The sequence below is a fragment of the Felis catus genome, chromosome A2 (assembly GCF_018350175.1).
Source record: "Felis catus isolate Fca126 chromosome A2, F.catus_Fca126_mat1.0, whole genome shotgun sequence".
In the NCBI taxonomy this organism is placed as follows: Eukaryota; Metazoa; Chordata; class Mammalia; order Carnivora; family Felidae; genus Felis; species Felis catus.
The window spans coordinates 17,809,633-17,826,589 of NC_058369.1; the positions used below are offsets into that span (position 1 = coordinate 17,809,633).

The 16,957-nt window shown below is 53.5% G+C and overlaps 1 protein-coding gene across 9 annotated transcripts in view; it reads right to left on the reverse strand.

Annotated features, from left to right (window-relative positions):
• Window positions 1-16,757, reverse strand: part of PFKFB4 (6-phosphofructo-2-kinase/fructose-2,6-biphosphatase 4) — a 35,624-nt gene extending 18,867 nt beyond the window's left edge. For 3 of the 9 annotated variants that reach the window (XM_019821154.2, XM_045049837.1, XM_045049836.1), the window contains exons 1-6: window positions 12,903-13,082; window positions 7,150-7,266; window positions 6,910-7,006; window positions 3,273-3,339; window positions 668-742; window positions 264-320 (exon numbers count right to left, since the gene is read on the reverse strand). In XM_019821154.2, the coding sequence (XP_019676713.1) occupies window positions 264-320; window positions 668-742; window positions 3,273-3,339; window positions 6,910-7,006; window positions 7,150-7,266; window positions 12,903-12,999 (510 nt within the window). In that variant the 5' untranslated portion in view covers window positions 13,000-13,082. Of the gene's footprint in view, window positions 1-263; window positions 321-667; window positions 743-3,272; window positions 3,340-6,903; window positions 7,007-7,149; window positions 7,267-9,483; window positions 9,721-12,902; window positions 13,083-16,606 lie in introns of those variants that run through there. The other 6 variants (XM_045049851.1, XM_003982163.4, XM_003982162.4 and 3 more) reach the window with 6 other exon arrangements.
• Window positions 16,758-16,957: the final 200 nt, after the last annotated feature.

A 16,957-nucleotide genomic window follows, 5' to 3' on the forward strand; every position in this document is an offset into this window, starting at 1 on the left:
GAAGCTCCTCTCCCACTGTCCAGGGAATCATGAGGGGGAAAGGGAGGGGAAGGGAAGGGAAGAGGAGGGAGAAGAATGAATGCCCCCAGCTACATGGCCCTCCACACAAGTGGCCCTTGGGCATCTATGATCACCCCACCCCCAGTGTTCAAGAAGACCAAATTAAGGCTGACCCAGGCACCAGCCCAGACCTGGAGAGGACCTCACTGTCCCATGCTACCTCAGTTGTACTATTGCCCCACAAGGTCAGATACACCACTCACCACGATGTTAGCGGCTATGACCTCAGGATCCACACAGATGGACTCCACAAAAAAGGTCTGCAGCAAGGACCAGGGCAGGCAGGAGAAAAGGAACCAGACACTCTCAGGGCCCTGGGCCTGGCTCCAGGGAGCCCCTACCCCACTGAGGGCCATGCTGACCCAAGGGATTTCTGCATTTGAGGGAAGGGTCAAGAAGCCCCAGACCAAAGAAGATGCCCATCAAGACACCCACCTCCCCAAACAGAAAATTCCAGGTGGAGAGAAAATAGCAACGCTTCTATCCCAAATCGACTCTGGAACCCACCTGCCTGATGCCCAGCACATGTCACCAGGCTATGAAAGGGGCTCCAGAGGGTCCGAATATGCCACAGCCCAACCAAGAAGGTAAACCAAAGAGGCCTCACCTTGTAGCCATTCTGTTCCCCAAAATTAAAGATGGTCGCTCTCCGTTCTCGGGTGGTATTCGTTGCATCAAAAACCTAGGACCAAACTAGGGTTAACTCAGTCTCTGGCCTGGAGAAGAGGGGAAGTCAGCCAACAGCTGCGTACGGGGACCGGATTTCTCACAGGGACCTTCTGTTGCCCAGACCACCCTCCTGGCCAGTGTTCTTTAGACCTGCAAGGGCTGGGTTGGTACTCCCCTTCCTTGAGGAACACACCTCAAGGAAGCTGGAAGGAGCGGGTGGCTCTGCTCCTGGCAGGGCAGCAAACCCTCGGCACAAAGGACACACTCAGCACTGCCCTGCATGCAGCAGGCACTCAGTTTACGCTTGACTCAGTTCATGCCTCCTGTAAAACCAGTTACACATGGAGAGCAGAACCCCTGTTTATTTCTGTGCCATCCTCAGACTCTACTAAAATGGGAAAAGAAGAGTAAAGAGAACAGGAGAGGAGATGTTAACAAAATTTGGGTGAATGACTCACAAGAAATGGAGAAAATCAAATACAAGCTCTCACCCACCAGAGCACACCCACTTGTACAGAACCAGGATAGTCGGAATCGGGACACAGGTGTCTCTGAGCAAAGAGACATGTGTGCAGAGGAAGAGGGAGGACTGCCTGGTGGTGCAGCAAAGACCAGGTGGAGCCCTAGGCCTTCTCCCCACCACATCCAGCCAGGCTGACCCACCTGGAACTCCTTATGAACTGCCTGGGGCCTGTCCACACACCCTCAGGGGTAACCCACTTATAGGCATGTCCAAGCAGCTTTTAGAGCAGGACTTAAAAAAAAAATTTTTTTTTAATACTTATTTATTTTTGAGAGAGAGAGACAGAGCGTGAGCAGGGGAGGGGCAGAGAGAGAGAGAGGGAAACACAGAATCTGAAGCAGGCTCCAGGCTCTGAGCTGTCAGCACAGAACCTGATGCGGGGCTCAAACTCGTGAACTGTGAGATCAGGACCTGAGCCGAAGTCGGATGCTTAACTGACTGAGCCACCCAGGCGCCCTAGAGCAGGACTTTTTTTAAAAGGGCATTCGATCAGGGCTCACTGGATGCTCCAGCAAAACCTCTAACATGAAAAACAGACTAGATAAAAAAAGAATAAAAAGAACTTTCAGCAAAAGAAGACGGGGCATAGAATATAAAGGAATGTAAGAAAACTTACAATTGTTATTTAAAGAGAGATACAAAATATTATAGTAACCACAAGACAGAGTTATAAAAAACTGGAACACTAGGAGAATAAGAAATTTAGAATTTGGAAATTAAAATATGATCCTATGACTTTTTTTAAATTCAACCCAATGCTCATAAGATAAAGTGCTTGTTGAGAAAGTCTCCCTGAAAATAGAACAAAAATGACAGACATAGAAAACAAGGAGAAAAAAGATAAAATTAGGGCCCAAGCCTAGCATGAAGCCACCAGGAGTTCTAGAAAAAACAGCTCAGGAAATGGGAGTGGAATGGCAAATCACTGTCAGAAAGTGGTCGGGTGGTTTATCAAAGTAATTAATAGACAACAATTTCCTGATCTGTTAAAGAAGAGTTTCCCATTGGAAAAGTCACCCCAGGACCCAGCGTGGAGGAGAGGACCCACGGCAAGGCCCTAAAGTTCTCCCCAGAGAAAAGGCCATGAGCATCTCCAGTTCCCTCCAAGAGATGAAACTGTTAGGAAGATCAACAAATCAGAATGCCATCTGACTTTTCCACAGCCATTCTAGAAGCCATAACACAACAGAGCAATGTTGTGGAAATTCTAAAGGAAAAATACCTCCCACCTACACCCAACCGTCAACTATAAGGATAAAACAAGACATTACCAGACATGCAAGGTCTCATGTGATGTACTTCCTAAGTACCTTTCTCAGGAAGCTACTGGAGGATGTGCTCCAACAAAACAAGTCAGTAAACAAGGAAAAAGAAGACACGGGGTCCGAGAGCAGGGCATTCTACTCGGGAGTCAGGAGAAGGGAATTCCCAGGGTACCACAGACTGAGAAGGCAACTGATCCAGATGGAGCTGGAGGATGAAGAGCTGTGGGAGGCACGTCTCCGAGAGGAAAAGGGAAGGCAAAAGCAGCCCCTGTGTTTGACTGCATAGGGTTAGGGTAGGGCCCTTTCCAACAGACACCCTTGCTCAACCGTGTCCCACCCATCCACCTGACAGGAGGGGCCGACACACAGGGGAATTCCATTACCCAGGATTTGGCTGGCTCCCAGAACAGCCACTAAATACGGGCCAGGATTCTCCCCACCCCAGGAGAAATCACATTTGCTAAAGACTTGGTAACATGATCCACCACATGCGGTGGCCAATAATGTGAGTATTCAGAAGGAAGTCCTACAGGATCAAATGCAACCACAAGCCCAGAGGGAAATTCCCAGCACACATCCAGCCTCTAGCTTCCTCTTACATGGTGGCTGTAGATTTCCGCCCAAGGGCTGGAGCCCAGGGGCAGCTGGGGCCACACACACCCTGACTTCCCTTCTGGATTCCTGATGAGCAAAGGGCTAGATGTATATAGGCTCCCACACGTCACTCCCAGAAGTCACCAGGGTGTTACACTCACCGCCACATGTCCCCCCTCCTCACTGAGGAACCGCCGGACATCACGGAGGGCCGCCAGGGCACACTGCCTTCAGAAGAAAAAACACAGGGTCAGCCCAGCACCCGACCCTGGCTGCAGGAGGGCAACAGGTCAGGGATATGTTCTACCCCAGACCAGAGAGGGCACAGTCCCTGGGGTCCCTTCTCTTCTCAAGGTTTCTCTTTCCTTCGGATAATTTTCAGCGCTTTTGTGAACTCTGCTCCTGTAAGTGAAAGGCTACGTGTTCCTGGCCACTGGGAATAGTTTTTAAAATACCACTTTTCTGTGCTTTCTCTTCTCATCTCATTGGGGGCAAATCCAGGCTGCCATTTTGCCATACGCATGACTTCCAAGCGTCATGCATTTCCCCTGATATCAAAATAAGCACTTTCAAAACCAGACATTTCCTCGTATGTGACTGTTGGGGGCTGGCGGTGGGGAGACAAAAGACACTATCGCTGGTCCCCAGGGCAACATTACGTTTAATATTCAATTTTCTTTCCTGGGAGAGAAAACACGTGATACTATCCTTCCTGGAGGAGGACGCTGTGTCTCTGCCTCTTGCACCATGTCCACTGGCCCTGTGGAAGGTGAAACTTTCCCCATGACTGACCATTGGTTATACTGCCTTCAGAACATCTCAGCCTCTTGGTTTACTGCAGCTAAATATACTGCTATATATAAGGATCTTCCTAATTTTATCCGTTTCTCCCACAAGGTCTGCAGCTAGATAAATCATTTTAATCTTTCTTTTTCTTTCTTTCTTTCTTTCTTTCTTTCTTTCTTTCTTTCTTTCTTTCTTTCTTTCTTTCTATCTTTTCTGACGTAAGAATAAAATTAGATCTTCTTCCATTTGTTTGATCTTCTGATTTTGCGCGTAAACCCCCAGTGCATCAAAGGGCTGTGCTGTCAGGGCCTCCACCGGGCCAGGCCACTGAGCCCGTGCACGGAGGCACGGGCCAAGTGGAGCAGGAGGCAGCCTGCTGGGGTCATGGGGAAACTGGTGGCAGAGCTGAGTCCAGGTCACTGGGAGGAGCTCTGTTCCTATGCCTCCTTGTGACCTTTCTGTGCCCCAGTGGGTCTTTTAGTTAACACTTCAAAAAGCTTTTGCACGCCCAAAAACCTGAATTCTGAGAGTCTGGGAAGTTGGCATTGCCGGAGCCATTTCTGGCCACCTGCATTCAGCACCATGCTCTGGGCTGAGATCTGTGGGCTGCTCTGGCTAAGGCAGCACCACGTACATCTCAGGGCTCCAGTGGAAATGTGGGAGGAACAGCCTGGGAGCCTGAGAGGATGGGGGTGTGAGTGTAAAGTGGGGGCAGTCTGTGGGACTGAGCCCTTAACCTATGCAGACTGATGCTAACTCCAGATAGATAGTGTTAGAACTGAACTGAATTGGGGTGCCTGGGGCGCTCAGTCAGTTGAGCATCCGACTTTGGCTCAGGTCATGATCTCATGGTTCGCGAGTTTGAACCCCACATTGGGCTCTGTGCCGACAGCTTGGAGCCTGGTGCCTGTCTTTGGATTCTGTGTCTCCCTCTCTCTCTCTCTCTAAAATAAATAAAAACATTAAAAAAATTAAAAAAAAATAAAAAAAGAACTGAACTGAATTGTCAGACAAATGTGCATGCGCCCACGGCCGCCATATGGGCTCGTGTGTAGTAGGAGACCACTGTGCCCAGTGTTTGGGACAGACATCAATGCTGTAGAACTCCAGGGACCTCGACGATATACAAGAACCTAGGCCTCTGGGAAATATAGTCTTCTCTTCTCAGGCTTCCCACTTTAAAAAGTCTGATTCTTCTATTTTGCCAGTTAGCTGTGGGACGTTCGGGGCTGGTTATTGGGAAATGGTCCGGTAGCACAGACCCAGGCTTTAGATCCAGAAGGGAGGGTTTCTAGGAATAGGCAGAGGGTGTGCCTGCAGAGAGGCCCATGTGAACCTGCCCCCAGCTGCTACCGCTGGGGCCTCTGTTCCAGCTGGGTGACTCTGGACTAGCTCCCCAACCACTCCGAGGCTGGGTTTCCCCATCTCAGTTAATCCCAATACGCCTACCTTCGACTGGCAGCCTGAGCAGAATTACCGGTGAGCCCTAGGAGTGCCAGCTCTCTTATTGTTCCCGCAAATATTTTGGATTCAGACAGGCCCGGCTTCAAATTCAAACCCTGCGTGATCCTAAAATACCATCACTTTCAGACCTGGTCTCCACATCTGGGAGAGTAAGGTGCCAGCACCCACTGAAGGAAAGATCAGGCAAGCTAGTCAGTGCCCACGGCTTGAGGATGCTGTAGAATCTGCATTTGATATGATCTCTGACCTACTAATTGGGTAATACTAGAAGATGGACACAACAGTTTTTAGTGTTATATGGGCTTAGGTTCAAGTCTGGGCTCTTTGAAGTAACTTGTTATCTTATATGAGACACCTGAGCCTCAGTTTCCTCATCTGTAAAATGGGAAGGGGTGGTGATAATGGGCAGCATGCACCCAATACGCAGCAGGAGTTCAAATATCACTCCCCTCCCTATTGTCAGGGTCACCAAAGGGTCCAGTCTCATGTTTGACCCACAATTCAGCCACAGGCCTGAAATGTCAGATTCCCCCACCTTCTTGGTGCAGCAGCCTGGCCCAGCCCCACTGACCCAAGAGCAAACCCTGGGGAGGGGCCAAGCGCCACAGCGAAGAGCTCTTGCCCCCTGGTGGCCAGAGACAGAGCAGGCAGCCTAGAATCCAGGCCTGGGCAACAACTCAGTAGCTTCTGGCCTGGACCCGTACTTGATTTGGAGAGGTCACTACAGCTGGGCAGACCTCTGCTAAATGCCCTACCACAATGGCTGGGTCCAGAGCAAGGGCAAGGAAGCTTCTTGAACCCTCAGCTGACATCTGCCGAAAAGAATGCAGCATAGCTCCTCAGACCACCAGCTGGTGTTCTCGGTTCAAGTTTGAGTGTCACATGCAAATTCCCATCTCGTGAATAAGAGCAAGAGTGTGAAGTTTTAGCCACATGAAAGCAAAGCCACGGCCTACCCTACACATGCCAAGAACATGCCAAGCACATGCCAAACATCCTCCAAGTATACAGTTTATTCTGGGGCAAGGGAAGGAAGGCCACGGTTCTGGGCTGATCCTTCTGGCTTTGTGAGAAGCTGCCTGGAGGTAGTCCCACTCCCACTCTGCCCCATCCCTGAGGCCTGTGTCCCTGCACCTACTCGGGCCTCCCTCCCTACTAGAGGTCATCCCCATGGAAGGCCTGGGGTAAGCAAGCTGAGAGGTTTCTATGCAGCCAGCCCTTGACTGGCCCTGGCTAAGCCCCTTGCATCTCCCTGAAGCCCCCTCTTCCCCTCCCACAGGATGTCCTTACTAAGAGTTCATGAACCCCAGGGCAGGGCCAACTACCAAGAGGCCACACACCCTCTCCCACTGTCCCCAAATCCAACACATCCTTAGCTCCGCCACATCCTGAGATGGTCAGGAGACCAGCCCTATCACAGCCCAGCGGGGGCAGGGCAAGGCCAGGGCTCAGGAGCAGCTTAGTCATGATCGGCACCTGGGCTCCAGGGCCTTCTCCATAAACACAGACAATCACACATACACATCACACACACATACATACACTCACTTCCTGATTTTCAGGCCCTCTTCGTTGTCTGGAAGGAAAAACTCAAAAGACTTGTATGTCTTGACCATGTCCCGGCGGTACTGGCCAACGTTGAATTCTGGGGGAAAGAAAGGTTCATCTTTCACACAGCAGCAGCCCCAGCTCTTGCCCTTGACACATCCCAGACCAGCCTTCTCTCCTCCTCTCCCCTCCCCCTCACAAAACCCCAAGGCCCCCTTGGAAGCCGAGGCCAAGTCTCACCGCGTGTTGGCACGCCAATCCAGTTCAGGTAGCGAGTCAGCTTCTTGGAGATGTAGGTCTTGCCCCTGGCGGGCAGGCCTACCATGACAATGAGCGTTGGGCAGTTGGTCATGCAAACTGAAAGGCAAGGAGCTGGTGTCAGACAAGAGCTGGGACCCCTCCCAGTGTGCCCCTCCCTCTGCTCCTGGCACAGGACTTCAGATGTGCCCTCCAGGCCTCCTGGCCTCATACCCTGGTCTCGAGCCACCACTGGCATGGCCCCACTGCCCAGGCCTGTCTGGGCTCCAGCGGATACAGCAGAATCTCACCAGCCCCTTATCCAGATGTGCACTGTGGATATAAAGCTGGATGTGCCACACCCCTGGATGAACATGCAGGACAGAGCCAAAGCCCGGAGGGTATTCAACGCGCCACCTGTCACCCAGGAATCCGCACCCCAGCCTAGCAGTCACTCAGCGTTCCCACTAGCGCATTCCCACTGCTTACCCTTCCTGCCTGCCTCATCGTACAAAGCCCAGCTCAAAAGCTGCTTCTTCAGTGAACCCTTCCTCCAAGACACCTCTGCACTGCCTTGGCACCCTCTCTCTCCCTCAGTCCTGGTCACCTCACCCACGAGTCCGCCCCCTGCATTTGATCACTTGAAACAAGAGCAGCCTTGCAGTATCTGAGCCATTCAGGACCATGGGGTCTGGCACAGGACTGATGCTCAAAAATTATGGGCGCAGGCTGGGGGGAGGGGCGGCTTCTCGAAATCCCCTGGGGTGAGAGCCATGAGGGGCTGAGACCAATGTCCACGAGGACTGACCCTCTGATAGCCTACCCCCTACCATCCCACGTGTCACCGGGTCAGTGTGGCACCCAGAGAAGTTGCCAAGGCTGGAGGCGGGGACAGGTCTGGACACAGCACCCCCAAACCCTGGTCCACTAGGACAGACACCAAGACAGCAGAACCACCAGCCTCACGTGACCCGTCTCAGCTTTCAGTGTAGCCTCACCTCAGAAACCTGAGGAAGCTTTCCTTTCATTGTCCTCAGCACCTGGGCCATGTGAAACCACAGCAGACAGACAGAGGGCCCGTGTGGGGACCTGTCACTGCCCCATGCTCTGCAAGTGCCTTCATCTGGTAGTCCTTGGACAGATCACTGGGCCCCACCCCTCAAGCTGTCTCCCTCACTGGAGCTGGAGTGCAGAGGCCCTAGGGGCAGCCCTGTCTAGGGGTCAGGAGTCAGACAGGTCTGGGTTCCTATGCTGACTCTGACAATTACTGGCAACTTTGAGGCTTGGTGTCCTCACCTGTAAAATGGGATGACAATCCCTCAGTGAGGTCTAGCACTATTCCATGTGAAAGCCAGAGCAGGTCTGGGAACCTGTGCCCTCTGCCCAGCCCTGGCAGCACACCTGGCTAAGGCCACAAGTGCACCTTAGCACAGACTGCCCTTCAGACTTAGGGCACAGAAGCACCTGTCTGTCTCCAGGCAGGCCCTGCAGAGAAGTAAAGGGCTTTGCTTGCCAGTCGGGGCTCCATCGCTCCTGCACATGACCGTTGGGCAAATGTGACCCAAACTGTGAGCCTCAGGGGAGAGAAGGAGAGGATCCCATAGAACACAGGATGACAGTGAGCAAGAGTGAGCTTGCAGAAAAACCTCAGCATTGGCTAAGGAGAGAGAAAAGCAAGTTAAGCAAGACCCTGCATCCTGAGGCCCAGCAACACGATGGCCTGTGCTGTTTGCACAATTGCTGGCCAGGCTCTCAAGCAACCAAAGAGCAGTGAATCAGCTACTAACTATGGGGGAAACCTGCAGCCAGCCTGCTCCACTCCTTCCCATTGCTCCCTGAAGGGCTCTCCCACCACCTCAGGATCCGTCTTCACATCTCCCATCCCAGAGAAACTCCCGGCCTCCTCTCCCAGTGTTTGGTAACAGCATCCCCTGACCCCATGCACAGCCATGGTGGGCAGGCAGGGCAGTAAACCAGGGCTGGGTGCAGAATAAGAGCAATAAATTACCTACCATCTCTGTTCCTCAAGATAAGCTCCCAAGGAAATGACCCAAAGAAAGATCAAGGTACAAGTGTATTCACAATAGCTCTGCTTACAACAGCAAAACATAAGCAAGTGCTAGCAGTAGAGAATCTGCAAACTGAGGCCCACCAAGAGGGAACCCACTACCGCGCCTGAACAGAGAGCATATGCGCCAGGTGAGCTGGGTGCACAGCTGGAACTGCAGCTCTGGGCCCTCAAGAACCTCAGTCCCGAGCAACCAGACAACAGAACGCACCATTTAGAACACGAGGCGGGTGCAGAGGGAAATCTGCAGACATGTCAATTCGACTTACCTCGCTGATTTCTTTTCCTATAAATTTGCTTAAGGCCTTAGGAGCCCCAGGAGTCAAGAGGCCCGACATAAGCCTAGTGCAACACAGGGATGACTTTCTGGCGGTGTCACCTCAGGGGCAGCCACAAGTCCTGAGTGGGTTCCAGAACTGATTCCTGAACTGCACGTGCTCCTACTTCCTTGAGGCAGGCTGGGGAAGGGAGTACTCTTTAAAATAAAGCAGCCTAGCATCACTGTCCTGTTCAGAGGGGACAGAAAGTCATCTTTCCTATCGTCCCGTGCATGCACCAATCGTGTCCTTAGCCCAGAAGTCTTGCCACCTGGGGTACCTGGGTGGCTCAGTCAGTTCAGCATCCGACTTAGGCTCAGGTCATGATCTCATGGTTTGTGAGCTCGAGCCCCATGTCTGGCTCTGTGCTGACAGCTCAGAGCCTGCAGCCTGCTTCAGATGCTGTGTCTCCCTCTCTCTGCCCCTTCCCCCGCATATACTCTGTCTCTCTGTCTCTCAAAAATAAATAAACATTGGGGCGCCTGGGTGGCTCAGTCGGTTAAACGTCTGACTTCGGCTCAGGTCATGATCTCGCGGTCCGTGGGTTCGAGCCCCGCGTCGGGCTCTGTGCTGACTGCTCAGAGCCTGGAGCCTGTTTCGTATTCTGTGTCTCCCTCTCTCTCTGACCCTCCCCTGTTCATGCTCTGTCTCTCTCTGTCTCAAAAATAAACAAATGTTAAAAAAAAAAAATTTTAAAAATTAAAATAAAAAAATAAAAAAAATAAATAAACATAAAAAAAAAGAAAAGTCTTGTTACCTTTTTGTTAATAAAAGCTATCATAGGGGCACTTGGGTAGCTCAGTCAGTTAAGCATCCAACTCTTGATTTAAGCTCAGGTCATGATCTCACAGTCCATGAGATTGAGCCCCCCTCCCCCCAATCAGGCTCCATGCTGGGCACGCCTCTCTGCCCCTTCCCCACTTATGTGTGCACGCTCGTGCTCTCTCTTAAAAAATAAAATAAAATAAAATAAAATAAAATAAAATAAAATAAAATAAAAGCTATCAAAAGTATTGTCCTTTCTGCCATGTTTTGATTCCTTTCTTCATCCCCTGCCCCACCTGCCCCCAGAACTCCTCCAAGTCTGAGCTGAGGGGTCAATGATGAAGAAGGTAACAACTTCCAGGCCTTCGTGTGTAGCTCTGAATTTTTCCGAAGGAAGAAGAATTGCTAATGGAGAGTGGGGGTGGAGGAAGCACAGCCAACCAGCCTGTGGTGCCCTCAGGAGCCAGGGACCATACACCAAAGCCAACCCACTACACAGCACAGATCAGCCGTAGGCCCTATATCCTCTTCTCCACAAAGCCCTGTGATCAAGTCAACTTCTACCCATCCCCCTCCCTCAGAGGGGGGCCTCCTGTGGTCTTCCATCAAGTTATAAGTCCACCATGTAGAGGGTACAATGCCGCATGAACAGTCTCTAGGGACTGGAGGTGCTGCCCAGACAGGTTCCACGTTCACTCCTGGCTTACTCCCTGCTGTGAACTCAGGGACCCTTGCTTGGGGACCAAACCACCACACAATCTGCAGGTCTCATCTTTGGCTTCTTGGGCGCCTCCTCCTCCAGGAAGCTCTCCTGTTCTGGGACAGTCCAGAATCCCACCCGCTGCAACACCCTGAGACAGTGCCATGGCACAAGTTCCTCTGCTCAGACCAGAGCCACATTTTCATCGCATCCTTGGAGCGTGGAGAAACACAGACCCCTCCCCAACGGGTCGCAGCATCTTTGCCACCTGGAATGGGGGCTGGCTCAGGGCTGATGCTTCAATTCCTGACTCTGACACACAGAGAAGCAAAGTGGTGATGAAATGGCAGAGCCACCTGCTGCCTCTTATCAAGCGCCTCCTCCTGAGGGGGCTCCTGGCAGCTTCTGGGAGTAGGGAGATGGCTGCCTCCATCCCACAGATGAGGAACCCATGGCCGAGAGAGTCAGCTCCGTGCCCAAGGTCACACAGCTGAGCTACCATGTGGCTGGAGTGTTCCCGCCTCCAAAAGCCCAGGTTGTGACTCCTTCGCCTTTATGTAGTAACAGCAGCCACCCCCTTGTTAGGACAAGACAGCCTAATGCAGACTGGCTAGAAGCACAAGAGCAAGAGGCCTTGGCCTCGGTCCCTCCAGAAAAGTCTGGAAGAAAGGATGTCTAGGGTGTAGCCATAGACTCAGTACTGAGCCATAGCCAGTCAGACTGAGTACTGACTGGAAAGCCATGGCCCCCGGGCTAAGAGACTGACCACCACCTCAGCCTCCTACCAGGACCTACATCATGATTAGAGCCATGACCCACCAGAATGTCTGGTCAAAACCATGACCACCCCCTACCAGGACCCAGTACAGTAAGAGATACACACAGCCCACCTACAGGACTCACATCTTGGTCAAAGAGCCCCCAGGCTGGCCCAAAGCAAAACAAGCACGGGGCACTCTCCCCTCCCTTATTATGCCCAAGCAAACATCAAGGTGTACAAGGAGATCCTAGCACAACACACAATCTCCTGATCTCCATTTCTATATCTGTACCACGAGTTGGACTAGACGTTCTCTGAGGTCCTTGCCAATTTGCAAATTCATTATAGTGTTTCGGTTATAAAAAAAAAAACCTTTGTTTTTCTTGGCAATAAGCGGTTGCAGACTCATGTAAGGACAAATAGAAAGTCAAGTAAAGTGGATTAAACACCGGGATCCCAGGAAAGGCAGGCCCCGCCGTAACAATTCATTAACAATTCCACAGATTTCAGCATGTCTCCTGGATGTTTTCTCTTCCAACCTTACCATTCGCCCACAACCCCATCTGGATGCATATACAGCCATGAACACAAAGACAGGTCCATATGGGACAGTGTTCTCACCTTCTCCATTCTCAACACAACTGCACTTCCCTGAAATTCCTCTCAAAGCTCAGTTTTAGGCCCAGAAGTGGGTAGTTAAGTCCAAGGAGCACCCTTCCTCCCACTAGAGGAATGGCCCACCCTTGGGCGTTTGAAACTTCTGGGCTCAGAGAGGCCAAATGATTTCCATAAGGCCAACACAGCTCAGAACCGGTCTACACTCTCTGGCCTGCAGAGAGGGCAGGACGAAGCTCCGAATCCTCCCCTGCCCTGACCTAGTGAGTACCTGCCAGAGGTGATGGCGGCCAGACCTAGCCCCTAGCGAGCGTAGACGCGGCCATATACGTGTCTCTTCCCCCTGCTCTGCCACACCTGTGCCCGGCTCCCGGCCTGTTCCTGCTCCTCTACCACCAGTCACGGCAGCCCCATCTGTCCCCGGTTTCCCACCTGTCCTTGGCCCCCTCTCCATGAGAGACCACTGCCCAGGCCGCCCTATCCACGCATCCCGATGCGCCGCCCTCCCCTTCCCCAAGGACCCCGCCTCACCACCGCGCTGGCAGGCGTGCAGAGCGGGTCGCCCATTGCTGTAGGGCATCCAGATCTTCTTCAAGGGGTTCTGAGTCAATTCCCGTGGGGACGCCATACCCGGGATGGGATGAGTCGGACTGCGCGGACCGCGACCCAGCAGCCAGGCCACCTCGGGCCACTCGAGGCCCCGCCCCTCGGCCCCGCCCCTCCTCGAGCCGTGCAGACGCCAATCCAACTCCTCCAGGCCCCTCCCCAGAACAAATAGGCCCTACCCCCAACAGAAGAGGGCTGGCCTCCGACCACGCATGCCCAACTCGACTGCCAGCCGGTTTTGGACCCAGCAGGCTCGCCAGTCACGCCGGGATCGAGGACGCGCATGCCCAGCTCCCCACAGCTTCTAGCCCGGGATGTGCAGAGGCTCTAGCCCGGCACACCCAACCGTACACTCAGATACGCATTAGTATTAGTCTCACCCACGGCCTCGCCTGCATAGATTGCCCCCTCCCCCCTCCCCCCAGCACCCGGGTTCTGCTCACTGCTACCCTTGACCTCAGGTTCCCTAGGAGGAAGGGATTTGCATGCCCGGGAGCAGGGCCTGCTTGACCCTCAGGTCTCAGTTGTTCGGGACCTGTCTGGTGACTCCTGCGTAATCCCAGATGTCAACTGCCACGCCCGCCAGCCCTGCGTCCGGTCCTCTCTCGACCCTCTCTCAAGCCCCAGGACTCTAACCTCGCCCACTGAAGCGACCGACTCAACCGCGCTGGAAGTTTCTTTACCTCATGGACAGGGGCACGGGACAAATCTCAAAATTGATTATGTTTCCTCTTTTTACCTTGGCTAGTGGGAAGCTCAGGCTAAAACTCTGGCCCACCTAGAACACGTGAGCAGGACCTTTTAACCAAGCTCCCTGGCAGTATCTTACTTCTCCTGCCAGGATTTCATCTCTACCAATTAAATTTTAAATTGTAAATCTACATATTTTTTAAATGAATCTCTGTCTCTCCATCAGAAAAACAGAATGCGGGCATCATCAACCTACAAGATTCTGGTATTTATTAAATGTGTCAGTGTCTGAGAAATCCATTTTAAAGCACATCAGTGATATCATTTATATTATTTATCTCCCTCCTGTCTCTAAGAATGCAGTGGAAGCAGGGGGCAAGGGAGAAGTCCAGAAGTTCAGGAACCCTGTGTCACTTTCCTTTGTCTCTTCAGCCCAATTTCTCAAAGTTTTGTACACTTTCTGTCCCGGGACCCCCACTGACACTGCTCAAACCTGGGTCACACTGCCCTCTAGCGATGTCCTCCACAAAACCCCCAGACAGGATCATGGCACTCTCAGGTTCTCTCTGCCCAAAGTGTGCCCAGCCAGGAGCCAGGTGCTAGGGACATGGAGAACAAGGCTCCGCCCAGTGCATCAGGGGAGCAGCATCCCCTCCCTCTGACCTCCCTGCCGCCTGGCAAGGACCCTTAAGATAACTCTGATACAGATGTCTTGCCCACTTCACAGGAGATGGATGGGGAGGTGGAAGCCCACCTAGGTCCTTCCTGAAACCAGCTTTAGCTGCCTACCCCCAGAGGAATGCCCTGCCCCAGACAGACTTGAGCACTTCCTCTTTCATCCTCTCTCTGCAGCGTCCACCTCCCACCTCCTTCCACCTCACACCAGGGCAGCTCTGAACACACTCATATGTGGCTCCTGATGCCCCTTGTGACCACCCACCTGCTTCCTACTTCTCCAAAGCCACTCACTGGTTCCTGGCACAGCCAATCTTCCGGTCTGTCTCCGAGCCGTTGCCAAGGCCATCCTGGGGTCACCTCGACCTCAGAGACCTTGTCACCACCCACCCACACCCTATCCAACCCCCAGCATTCACTGCAAAGGCTACATACTCTAGCACCCACAGACACCCAGCACCTCCTCTGCATGCCATTCTCCTCCTTACCCCTCCTGGGATGCTAGTCAAAAGCTGGGGGTAGGGGGTAGGGGGTAGGGGGTAGGGCAGGGCAGGATGCCAGGGCCATTTCGAGGAAGCTGTCCCCAAGGCCAGTCTGAGCCTGACTTCTCAGGAAGAGCAATGACTGTACCTCCCACTCTTCCCCAAACAGTCTGACCCTGGGCTGACCCAGACACACCTTCCCAAGTCCCAACATCCAGTGGGAGGCCACAGGTCACCAGCAGGAGGAGCCTGGGGCCCCTCCCCAAGGTCAAAGTCTACCTCTGCTCTAAGAATGCTCCTGTCTCCCCGCCCATTTCTCAGGTAGGAAACTGAGGGAGGAGAGCAGGGTCCGGCGTCACAGAGCCAGCCCACAGTGCAGGACAGACTGAGATGAACTCCCAGCCCTTTAAAACCTCACCTCCCACACCTTCCATATCACCACATTTCCTACCCCTCCCCCTGGGCTCTGGCTTGTTCCTTCCATTGAAATGCTCTCTTGGCTTTCTGCTCCTACAGCATCAGTAGATTTCCAAGAGAACAGCTGGCCTTCATGGCTTTTCCTTCCTTGGAGCCATCCCAAAGTGACGGGGTGGAAAGTGTGCTGGGATGTCGGCGTGCACTCATGTGTGAATCTGTCCTGCTCAGTCTCCCCCCTCCTCTATGAACCTGCCTGGCCTGGTCCTGGCTGGCTCCCGTGGTGCCCTCTGCACTGACCACTAGACCTCTCTCCAGTGTCCCAGGCTACAAGCTATAGGTTGGCTGAAGTCCTCGATCCTCAGTTGTTGCTGCTCAAACTCTTCCCCAAACCTATATCTGTTGGTCAGTCCTGGCCAGACCGTCAAGCCACCGTTTGCAGCATAAAGGCCCAGGGACCTCAGTGAATGCCACACAGCCCCACATGCCAGTGCACGGAAGCATGAACACAGAGTCACACGTGCACACACACTAGCAAGCCCTGCACCCAGGCCTACACAGACAGGAAGGCTGCACAGCCCGCTGCTCTCTACTGCCTCCTTTCCCCTTTATTTCCCTCCTCCTCTTCCCTCTGTGCCACTGGAAGATTCCCAGGAATTCCAGCTTCATCCAGCCAGTTCAAGCCCAGGATCATCCCCAGTGTCTCCCTGGGCCCAGAGCTCACAGACGGCGTGAGGTTCCAGCTTGTGGATATGGAGCCATGTGACCAAGCAGCCTGTGAACTGTGGTCGGCACTTGCTGATTGCAGTTTGGCACAAGGCACACAGTAGGCACTCAGAGTGACTCATTGCCAGCCAAGGCACACAGTAAGGGCTAGAGAGGTTCATGACCAGGATAGAGCACACAGTAGGTGCTTAGAACAGCTCAGGACCCACACAAGGCACACAGTAGGTGCCCTAGAAATCCTGGTTTAAGGGCTAAAGCCACTTCATACGAAAAATTTCCCAAATGAGCTTCTGGGCCTCCCCAAACTGATGTGTGACCCCTGAGGGGGACCTGGACAAACCTGACCCCCTGGGAGGCCAGCAAAGTGTAGAGCGGGAGGGCCTCAGGCAGCTCCAGCTGGCTGTCCCTCTCCCTGGGCTGCAGGAAGAAGCTATTTATAGTTCCCCCTTGGCCCAGCCCCTCCACTCCCCTGCACGGCAACAGGGTTCCCCCTCCTCCTTGCCACCGACAGGCTGATGCCCCCTCAGAACACCCCTACAGCTAGAGAGACACCCAACACTCTCGCACCCCTTCCAGCACCACCCCCACTGCGCCCTGGTCTTTCCTCAATCCCCCCACCCTCTCCCCGCCGCCGGTGCCTACCCCGCCTACTGCTCCCTGACCCGGGGTCCGTCAGGGCGCTGCCTCCCTCCGTGCCTCTGTCCATACTGAAAGCGAACTGGCCCCGGGCCGTTGCCCCCCTGCAGCCTGAAGCCAGGCAGCCCCGCCCTCCGGGTTCGTGAGGGAGCTTCGGTGTGCCCCGTGGCCCCGCCTCCCCGGCCACGCCCTGGGCCCGCCCCCCGAGGCTGCTCACAACTTGAGAGATCAACAGTGCCCCCACCCCAGGCAGCCAAACTCCTGCCCCTGTGGCCTCTCTCTCCAGGCAGAGCGGTCCATACTGCCCAGTGTCTGCCCTCGTCTCCAGCTGGAGCTGTCTACAGTACCCAGGGTATC